We start from the raw sequence: 10,481 nt of genomic DNA on the forward strand, positions 1-10,481 counted from the left end.
AGAAATCTGTTTGGATGGGTTAAATCTGAGATGGCTTATGAGACATCCATGTGAAAATGTGCAACAAGCCATAGCATATATGATTCTGGTGACATCTAGGCCAGAGGCCTAAATTACTGAATCTTACAAATATTTGCAATAATTAAGGCTAGGAGACAAGATGAAGTCACCTAGGGACAAAATACTGGCTATAAAAGTAAGGGGGCCAGGATCATGGCCAAGCATACACCAATGTTTGGAAATGATGAAAGGGGAGCAGTAGAGTTACAGGAGAAAACCAAGAGAGTGAGGGCAAGAAACTGTGGAATATGCTGAGTGGTCACAGGAAGGGGTAGAGAAGTAACTGCTGGTTTGGGAAGATTGTTAATCATCAGTAATCTGGTTAAGAGAGGTCTCAGAGACAGGGAGTCTAGGAGACAGATAGAAGCCAAAGTGAATTAAGTCAAATATGCCTTAGGAAGTCTCTGATGGCCCACAGGCTAGGACTTGAAGCTTTCACTGCTGGTGCCTAGGTTCAATCCTTGGTCAGGGAACTAAGATCCTGCAATATGCCGATGGCACAGCAGATTAAAAAAAAAAGTTAAATATGCTCTGGGTTGTGAGAAAGTAGAGACTGAAGAGAGCCAGAAGATTGGCTTTGTGGAGGAGCATAACAGTGGAGTGATGCCTAGAGTAGTAGAAAGAAAGAAAAGGAAGTCACTCAGTCATGTCCAACTCTTTGCAACCCCATGGACTGTAGCCTACCAGGGCCCTCCATCCATGGGATTTTCCAGGCAAGAGTACTGGAGTGGGATGCCATTTCCTCCTCCAGAGGATCTTCCCAACCCAGGGATCCCAGGGAAGCTATAGAGTAGTATATGGGGTCAAAATTCACAAGTAAACATGCCTGTGGATGTTGTCAACACAGTCCATCAAACAACCTAGATGGCTATCAGTAGGGGAAAAAAAATTGAAGTCGCTCAGTCGTGTCCAACTCTTCGCGACCCCATGGACTGTAGCCTACCAGGCTCCTCCTTCCATGGGATTTTCCAGGCAAGAGTACTGCAGTGGGTTGCCATTTCCTTCTCCAATCAGTAGGGTAACAGCTGAACAATTAGACATTTATTCCACGGAATACCATGAATCAATTAAAAAGGCTACATTAAACCACTGTCCATTATATATTAGTAACTTTTGAAAGTATAAAAACAATACTTGATACGGGGAGGGAGGAGGGTTCAGGATGGGGAACACGTGTATACCTGTGGCGGATTCACGTTGACATATGGCAAAACCAATACAATATTGTAAAGTTAAAAAATAAAATAAATTAAAAAGGAGAACTAAAAAAAAAAAACAAAACCAATACTTGAAAAAAAGTAAATGATGGGTGGATTGTATCAATATTAAATATATCAATATTCTGAGTGTAATATTTTACTATAGTTTGATAATATGTTACCTTTAGGGGGAAGTGTTTAAGTACATAGAATTTCTCTGTATTATTTCTCAAAACTACACGTGAGTCCACATCTCACGTGTTGAATAAAAAAATATTTCCACTATGTACATAATTGGGGTTTCTTGCCCCCCCCCCCAGAGAACATTTATCTTGCCATCAAAAAAAATTTTTTTCACTTTGTGAATAAAACGAAGCGAGGGTGGGATGGGGAATCTCAATCTGGTTTCCCCTGGCTATTGGGATAGACAGCTTTGAAGGCTTCCAGGACCACCCCAGGCTCAAGGGTCTTGGGTCGCCCCTCCCTAGGAGTGTGCGGGAACTACAAATTGCTAACGGGGGCGGTCCCTCTCCCCACCTCGGTGGTCCACGTCTTATTAGCCCAGAAGATAACGCCTCTAGCTGTCGGAGCTGGACCGAATTGAAGAATTTTCGCCCTTTTCCGCTCAGCGAGGGAAAGACTCTCTCTCGCCCATCCGTCCGCGGTTCCCTCAGACAATCATGCCTTGGCTGAGCATCCTCTGCTTCCCGCGCCCTCCTGGGAGGATGCCACGCTCTCTCTCATTGCTCCAATGACCCAGAAGCTGGGCTAGCAGGACTGGCCGCGTTTTCTGGGCAGGGTGAATCATTTCCGGTCACAGGCTCCCTCCCCCGGAAGTGAGGCCTGATGTAAACACCGGAGCAGGGCGTCAAGGCTCGGGAGGTCAGAAAGCCGGGCCGCGGGCGGCACCGAGAACTGGAGCTGGGATCGGGGACGCACAGAGGTCAGGTCAGTGCAGGAGCAGGGATCTGGGGCATGGTCCCAAAATTGGTTGCGGTCTAGGAGACAAAGGGGTCTTTTGAGCAGGAGTTCTGGTTGATGGAAGGTATCTAGGACAAGCATCTTAAGTAGGTGCTGGCATTGGGAAGAGTATGAGGGTGGTCGTGGACGTAAGGGGTGGGAGAGCTATGTGTGAGGAATCCCTGGGCAGGGTTCTTGGGTGGGGGAATCTCCAACGAATGGGTCTTTGTTGTGGAGGAGGCAGTCCAGTGGAGGTGGTGTGGAGAGGTGAGGGGGACATTTGAAGGGTGGGAAGAGGGTGTGCCTGGGCAAAGATTTGGGGAAGATGGGTGTTTAAAGGGAATATGGGGACTCTAGGGCAAGAATATTAGGGGAATCTGGGCCAGGTATCTTGCTGGGGGGATTGAGTAGTCCCAGGTAGGAGTTTTGGAAAGTCTGTGTCCTGGGCAAGGGTCTTGAGGCAGTAGGGTCCCCTGGGGCAGGGTCTTGGGGAGAGGATAGGGAGTCTGGAAGAGGGATCTTAAGGGGTATGAAATTCCTGAGGGTAGGTCCCAGCCAACCCATGTCAAAGTCAGGGATAGCTGAACACTTGCAAGGGTGTGTCCCAGGGGTGGGGCATCTGGGTGATAAGGGAATTCTGAACTAGTGTCTTTAGGGCATACAGGGATCTGGGGGAAGGTCCAGGTTGTCCATGATGAGGCAGAAGTTAGCATGTCATGAGAGGGGTTGTCTGGAGGTAGGAATGGGATCCTGGAGGTATTTCAGGAAGCCTGTGAGGACAGAAGGTGTGAGAGCTTGGGAGTGATAGAATAGGTTGGAGTAGAAGGACATGGAAGGAGAGCTCCTCAGAATGGTGGACCAACTATAGCAGGTCTCAGGGCCAGGTCGGGGAGGTGCAGAAGGAGGTGGGTGCTTGAGCTCCCTTTCCCATTTATTGACAGGCAGACTTAGGTGCTAGGTCCAGGTGTAAGAAGAGAAGTGGGTATGGGGTGGTTCCAGGCCATGTTGGGCACTAGGGTCAGGATTGGCTGGGGGTAAAGAGGAGACATCACTGAAATACCCCCTACCTCATTATTTCCTGAGAAACAGTCAGGGCCAGGGAGTAAGGAGGTGGGGCAGGGGTGGTCGAGGTCGGGATAGGCACACAGAGTTGGGGTCAACCAAGTGTGAGAAGATGGGAATGTTCCTGGCCATGCTCCTTGGGGTCTTGGGAGCTTAGACTGGAGACCCTAGGATTCTTCCCCTGATTTTGTCTTCTCTGCAATACTGCTGGGGTTAGGTAGCAGAATGGAAGGAGGAGGAAGTAATCAGTTGAGGATGGGAGTTCTAGGACTCAGAGAACAGACCAAAGGACTCTTCCCAACCCTACCCCCATTTATGTCCAGGGAAGTAATCCTGGACCATGACTCAGCAGCCACTTCGAGGTGTGACCAGTCTGCGTTTCAACCAAGACCAGAGTGAGAGAGGCTTGTGCCTATGCCCTTTTGGGAGCGGGGGGAGGGAGAGAATGGCCACAGGTGGATGTTAAGCCCCTAGCTTCCCACTTGGGCATCCTTTGAGGCAGTCCGGATTCCTCCCATCCCCAGGCTGCTTTTGCTGTGCTATGGAGACAGGTGTGCGCATCTACAACGTGGAGCCATTGATGGAGAAGGGGCATCTGGGTGAGCTGTCGGTGGGGGAGGTGCAATGGGCAGAAGGGATGGGTTGGGAATTGGCACCCATCCGTACTGATACCCTGGTCCTTGTCCAGACCATGAGCAGGTGGGCAGCATGGGCCTGGTGGAAATGCTGCACCGCTCCAACCTGCTGGCCCTGGTGGGCGGTGGTAGCAGCCCCAAGTTCTCAGAGATCTCAGGTAAGTGTCCTCATCCCATCCCACCCTTGGCCCAGACTCCCTAGAATCCTGGCCTCCCAGAGGCACTGGCAAATGAAGAGTAACTCAGAGTCACACAGTGAGGCTTACAAGTCCTGGATCTCATTGCTTGAGAAGCTTGGTGTTTTGTCTTCATTTAACAAACACTTGTTGAATGCCTCCTGTATGACATGTCCTTACCTATAGAGCGCTTGCTGTGATCCTGGTGCTGTCCTAACCACTTTACATGTATTAACTCATTTAATACTCATAATAACTATGTGTGGTAGGAAGTATCATTATTCCCGTTTTTACAGATGAAGAAACTGAGGCCCAAAGAGGTTAAGTGATTTATCCAAGGTCACACAATCAATAGGTTTTAAAATCTTGGGGCAGTCTCCCCATTGCACTCTTGCTTTGAGTCTCAAGCACCATCTTGTTTTAAGGGTTTTTGTTTATCCCACTGGGGCATGGCAAGAGAAGCCCTAGGATTCCTCACAGAAATATTCTGGGGGTGTATAGACTGGGACCCTGGAAGCAGATATGGTTACTGATGGGAAGTTCCAGGCCTGGATATGAGTCCCTGCTTGGTTGCTGATGGGTTGTGAGGTCCTTGGCCAGGTAGCCAGCCCCTTCGAGCCTCAGCTTCCTCATCTGTAAATGAGTATAACAGTTCTAGAACCTGTCTCCTGAGGAATCACAAGTGGTCATGCTGTGTGAGGATCACATGGGGTGCTAGCAAAAGGTTAAGCAAGTGGTTGAGGTCCCATGGGGAGTAGGGGTAGGTCTTGTGTCACCAGGGCTGCCCCTCACCCTACACTTTGGCCCCGACAACACACCCACCTGCCAAGCAGTGCTGATCTGGGACGATGCCCGGGAGGGCAAGGACTCCAAGGACAAGCTGGTGCTGGAGTTCACCTTCACCAAGCCAGTGCTGGCTGTGCGCATGCGCCATGACAAGTGAGCCTGAGGTGGACTGGGGTTGGGGGAGGTAGGAAGTCCCCCCAGCAGGAGAGAGGGTTCATCCTGCATGGGTACCCTGCCCTCTCTCATGACCATCCTGTGTTGTGTGATGCCCACAGAATCGTGATCGTGCTGAAGAACCGCATCTATGTGTACTCCTTCCCTGACAATCCCCGAAAGCTGTTTGAATTTGACACCCGGGACAACCCCAAGGGTGAGAGGACCCTGAGATGCAGATGTAATGGCAGGAGGTAGTGGATGGGGAAGAGGGACATGCACAAAGGCACTGGGAAAGAGGCAGGGAGGGAGTCTGCATAGAGATGCTCTGATGGGCTGAGACTCCCAGTGTATCCATTTTCCCATCCCTTAGCCAGTTCTCTCTCTCCACTCTTGGCCCTGTCCCACCCCTGGCTATCTGAGATCACAGAGCAAAAAGGCTCAGTAAGGACATTTGCAGGTATGCCAGGGACTCCTGGGCCTCCTGGAACTGCCACAAATGCATTGGGAGGTAGAGAATCTGCCTTGATGGTGGGGAGCACAGTTGAGGACAAGCCCCCTGTGGGTTCTGTGGGTAACATGTATCATAGAAGGTTGAAGTCCAGCCTTTATCCAGCTCTGTCCATCTGAGACCCTGCCTGGCCCCATCGTCTTCTTTACCAGCCCACCCCCTTCACACCTTAGGGCTCTGTGACCTCTGTCCCAGCCTGGAGAAACAGCTGCTAGTGTTCCCAGGACACAAGTGCGGGAGCCTCCAACTTGTGGTGAGCTGTCCCGTGGGCAGGGATGGGTAGGTGGACCGGCTCTCCCTGTGGACTCTTGGCCACTGACCTCCTTACTACCTGCTCTAAGCCTGAACTGCTCCTTCTACCACAGGACCTGGCAAGCACAAAGCCTGGTACTTCCTCTGCTCCGTTTACCATCAATGCACATCAGAGCGATGTGGCGTGTGTGTCTCTGAACCAGCCAGGCACAGTAGTGGCCTCGGCCTCTCAGAAGGGCACACTTATTCGCCTTTTTGACACACAGTCCAAGGAGAAACTGGTGGAACTGCGTCGAGGCACCGACCCTGCCACCCTCTACTGGTAAGCACAGGGCATGGGTGGTGGGCTCTTGACCCCACGCCCAGCATGACATGTGGGCATCACTGCTGGTCTGTCTTTCAGCATCAACTTTAGCCATGATTCCTCCTTCCTGTGTGCATCCAGTGATAAGGGCACAGTCCATATCTTTGCTCTCAAGGATACCCGCCTGAACCGCCGTTCTGCGTGAGTACCTCCTGCCCTACCCTGCCTTACCCCCATCATCCCCCTGCACATATACCACACCTGAGCTTAGCCAGTATTGCCTGCAGGCTGGCTCGCGTGGGCAAGGTGGGGCCTATGATTGGGCAGTATGTGGACTCTCAGTGGAGCCTGGCAAGCTTCACCGTGCCTGCTGAGTCAGCCTGCATCTGTGCTTTTGGTCGAAATACTTCCAAGAATGTCAACTCTGTCATTGGTGAGTAGGAATAGCCCTTGATTGGGGGTACTGCATGGGCGGAGGCCTGCAAATTGGACCTGAAAGAATTTTAGGTCATGGGAGGCCTGAGGGAGCAAAAATGGATGGGTCACTTCCATCATCAGTGAAGTGAAGTGAAGTCGCTCAGTCGTGTCCGACTCTTGGCGACGCCATGGACTGTAGCCTGCCAGGCTCCTCTGTCCATGGGATTTTCCAGGCAAGAATACTGAAGTGGGTTGCCATTTCCTTCTCCAGGGGATCTTCCCAACCCAGAAGAGATGTGGGCAAAGGCCTGGAGGTAGACCCTAGGCTATGGGACACCTGAGAGGATTAGAATGTGGCTTTGGCAGCCTCTAACCTTTTCCAATCCTCCCCTCTCTTCCAGCCATCTGTGTAGATGGGACCTTCCACAAATATGTCTTCACTCCTGATGGAAACTGCAACCGAGAGGCTTTTGATGTGTACCTTGACATCTGTGATGATGATGACTTTTAAGCACCCTGTGGGTTGTGCTAGGGACCTTCAGTGGCAGATTGCAAAGCCCGTGTAGGGGTGGGAGTGCTGTGGAAGCCGCCACCCAGGAAGCATTAATGGAGCGGGCGCCCACTTTGCCCCAAGCACTTCCTGATGACTGTGTGCCTGCAGGGCCAGGCCAGGGACTCAGGGACCCAGACAGTGGACCCCCTGGAGCTCCCAGCCTGAAGAAAACTGCTAAGGACCCAGAGTGGGTGCCCTAATCCAACCTGTGGGGATTTTTAAAAAACTTCCCAGAAAAAGACTCTGATGTGATGAATATAAATAATAAAAGGCCCTTAATAGTATTTATGACTGGACCTTGGGAGTGGGGCCTAGAGAAGATGAGGCTGAAAAGGCCCTGCAGGAGTTTCCTGAAAGGTGTGACCCTCTTGGACCTTGACGGGAAGGAAGTGGCATCTTGCGCAGGTCCTTCTGACAGTCTCTGCGTGTTCTTAAGGTCTGGCTACAGGGTGCCAGAACAGCCAGCATGTCCCTCAACCGGCCCTGTGGCGCCCCCGCGTGGGGGTGGATGGGAATGTCTCGCCCCATGGCGCAGACTTAATTTCCCGGCAGCCCCTGCCAGCCTACAGTTCCGGTTTGTTGCCCGCACTTCCGGTCACGTGCATCGGTGCACATGCGCAGCCGCTGGGTCTTCCGGGTAGCGGCTGAAGGGTCCAGACTTCATTTCCCGGTGTGCCCCGTGTTGGCGCGGGGTGGTACGGGTGTTGTAGTCCGACCGCTTCTCTGGTCCAGCTACATCGACAGGCAGGATGTCGGAGGTGCGGCTGCCACCGCTACGCGCCTTGGACGACTTCGTTTTGGGGTCCGCGCGTCTGGTGGCCCCGGATCCTTGCGACCCGCAGCGATGGTGCCACCGCGTCATCAACAACCTCCTCTACTACCAAACCAACTACCTTATCTGCTTCGGCCTTGGTCTCGCTTTGGCCGGGTGAGGGAGGGAGGGAGGCGCCGGTTGGCCGGGGATGCCCACTGGCATGGAGGGTGGGCCCGCGGGATTTTTAGAGGGATGAAGACCTTGAAGGGCGAATTCAGTAGTATGAGGAACTGAGGGGGGAACTGGGTGACAGAAGCCCTCGAAGAGGGCTGGGCCTTTGCAAAGGTTTAGGGACAGGTTGGGATGGGAGGGGCAGCTGGAATAGGTCCTGCGAGGGTAGGGTTAAGTGTGGATCTGAAGATAAGGAGGGCCTAAAATTGGGACATGACTGCCTGAGGGGTGATGGGACCAGCTTTAGGTGGCCTTGAACAATTTACTGCAGAGACAGGGGCTGGACTTGGTCAAGTTGAAGAGTGGACTTGTGGAGGATCTGGACTTGGAACCTGGCTATAATTGGAATGCTCCAGGAGCAGGTACTAGTTGGGAAACTTGAGTTATGAGGAAGGACCCAAGGATGAAGGCCTGAGACGAGGGACAGTTGGAGAACCTGGAGGAAGGTCTTGGTCAGGATTGGAAGTTAAGAGTGGTACTGAAAGCCTGGAAGGGGTTCTAGCAATGATGGAGGGAGGAATCTGTAGGAAATGGGAGCCTGGAGGGGGAATTTCAAGGAAAGGAAGTCTGGAAAGGACTCTGGGCTTGGAGAGTGGGAAATGTATGGAAATAGGACTGGAAGAGGAATTTGCAAGGGCTGGGCCTTTGCAAAGAGTGGGTTTGGGGTCAGGCTTGGAATGGGGAGGTGCAGCTGGAGTGGGTTCTGCGGGGAGCCCAGGGCTCCCAGAAGTTAGAAGACCTGGAGGGTGGACCTCTTGGGAAGGTGGGAGTATTTACCGAGCGGGAGGATCCAGAGCAGGGGTAGAGGTGGGAACAAACCAGAGCTCTTGGGGCCCATCCAGGCTTTGGTGGACGGTGGTCTGGGAGGCCCTCTCCCCGCCAGCCCGGGGGCTAGCTTAGTTCCATTGTCCCCACAGGTACGTGCGCCCGCTGCACACCCTCCTAAGCGCGCTGGTAGTGGCGGTGGCCCTTGGCATGCTGGTGTGCGCGGCTGAGAATCGAGCCGCCGTGCGCCGCTGCCGTCGCAGCCACCCAGCCGCCTGCCTGGCCGCAGTGCTTGCCGTCGGCTTCCTCGTTCTCTGGGCCGCGGGCGGCGCTGGCACCTTCCTGCTCAGCATCGCCGGGCCAGTGCTTCGTGAGTCTTCACTACCCTGAGATAACCGGGAAAACAGCCAGCGCTCGCGAACGGCGCCAGGCCCGCCCTACCCCGGTTCCTGGGCTGAGAGGGGGCTGGGATACTCAGCGGGCAAGGCCACACCCCTCCCTTACAAAGCGCCTTCCCTGGCTTTGAGCCCCTCCCTGGGAACGCCCCTCTTACTACCCGCCTTTCTGGGCGTCACTGCTGGTATGAAGTGCCTTCCGCCGGCCACGTCCCCATTGCTGCGCACCCTTCTGGCCACGCCCCTGTTGTGAAACGTATTATTCCGCCATATTAGCAGGGTTCGGAGGCGACCTGGCTACCGACCATTCCATTGGTCTGCCGGTGTTCCAGTTCCTTTCTCCGGCCCCCCATTAGCTAAAGGCAGATGTCCCATCCCACTGACCCCACTCCTCTCGGTATTGCCCACAGTGATCCTGGTGCATGCGTCACTGCGCCTGCGCAACCTCAAGAACAAGATTGAGAACAAGATCGAGAGCATTGGTCTCAAGCGGACACCAATGGGGCTGCTGCTGGAGGCGCTGGGACAAGAACAGGAGGCTGGATCCTAGGGGCCTGGGATCTGTACCCAAAGGCGTGGAGAATGCCATCCCCACCCCGGCCCGAACCCAGAGCCCTTGCCCAACCCTTAAAATAGGAGCCTCCCACCCAGTTCAAAAGACAACTGCAACCCTTTCCCCAGGTCCCAAACTGGGATATTCCCTCATACCCACCCCCACCTCCCATTTTAGGAAACCAGAGTCTTCCCAGCCCTGAACTTGGACCCAGAGACACATCCAGCCCAAAACTGAGAGTTGGAGACCAGAGCACCATAGTCAACCTCAAACTCTAGGTCCACACCCCCAACCCCAATCTGGGACCCATCTATCCTCCATGCTCAGTCCCAAAGCTGGGGTCTGGGACCAAGGCATTCTCAAATCCTGAACCCTGAACCAAGGCTTTTCCAGACCCTACCCCAGCTTTGAACCCAGGATCCAAGTGTTCTCAGCCCCCATCAGGGTAGAGGATTCAGGTATCCTGACCCCATTGAACCCTTGGTCCCAGGTGACCCCAACACTCACCAGTCCCACTTGCCTCCCTCCAGCTCTGCTTAGGAGTTCTGCCACTTCTCCGAAAAATTCCAGTGACAAGGACCGTGGGGTGGGGTGTGGGGGTAGCCCTGACCAGGAATGGGGCATATATAGCAGTATTGCTGCAACAATAAAGGCTGTTGCATTGCTCAAGTCAATTTGGGCCTCTTGGGTAGTCTGTGTTTTTCAATGGCCAGAA

The 10,481-nt window shown here is 53.4% G+C and overlaps 2 protein-coding genes across 4 annotated transcripts; both read left to right on the forward strand.

The window, feature by feature from the left end:
• The first annotated feature begins 2,079 nt into the window (after positions 1 to 2,079).
• Positions 2,080 to 7,352, forward strand: WDR45 (WD repeat domain 45). Of its 3 annotated transcripts, none has more exons than XR_003509634.1 (11): positions 2,080 to 2,207; positions 3,605 to 3,676; positions 3,806 to 3,880; positions 3,970 to 4,074; positions 4,926 to 5,031; positions 5,154 to 5,248; positions 5,716 to 5,795; positions 5,908 to 6,116; positions 6,198 to 6,299; positions 6,370 to 6,531; positions 6,917 to 7,352. XR_003509634.1 is itself a non-coding variant. In XM_027533820.1 (11 exons), exons 2-11 carry the CDS (start codon positions 3,622 to 3,624, stop codon positions 7,024 to 7,026), a joined length of 1,083 nt encoding a protein of 360 aa, XP_027389621.1. In that variant the 5' UTR covers positions 2,082 to 2,207; positions 3,605 to 3,621; the 3' UTR covers positions 7,027 to 7,352. The 3 variants fall into 3 exon arrangements, 2 of the variants coding, with proteins under 2 accessions (XP_027389623.1, XP_027389621.1); XM_027533820.1 differs by having other exon boundaries at positions 2,082 to 2,207; positions 6,386 to 6,531; XM_027533822.1 differs by lacking the exon at positions 6,370 to 6,531.
• A 359-nt stretch (positions 7,353 to 7,711) lies between these two features.
• Positions 7,712 to 10,440, forward strand: PRAF2 (PRA1 domain family member 2). The gene is made up of 3 exons (XM_027533823.1): positions 7,712 to 7,996; positions 8,971 to 9,188; positions 9,624 to 10,440. Exons 1-3 carry the CDS (start codon positions 7,818 to 7,820, stop codon positions 9,761 to 9,763), a joined length of 537 nt encoding a protein of 178 aa, XP_027389624.1. The 5' UTR covers positions 7,712 to 7,817; the 3' UTR covers positions 9,764 to 10,440.
• The last annotated feature ends 41 nt before the right edge of the window (positions 10,441 to 10,481 follow it).

This window comes from Bos indicus x Bos taurus, chromosome X (assembly GCF_003369695.1).
Source record: "Bos indicus x Bos taurus breed Angus x Brahman F1 hybrid chromosome X, Bos_hybrid_MaternalHap_v2.0, whole genome shotgun sequence".
Classification (NCBI taxonomy): Eukaryota; Metazoa; Chordata; class Mammalia; order Artiodactyla; family Bovidae; genus Bos; species Bos indicus x Bos taurus.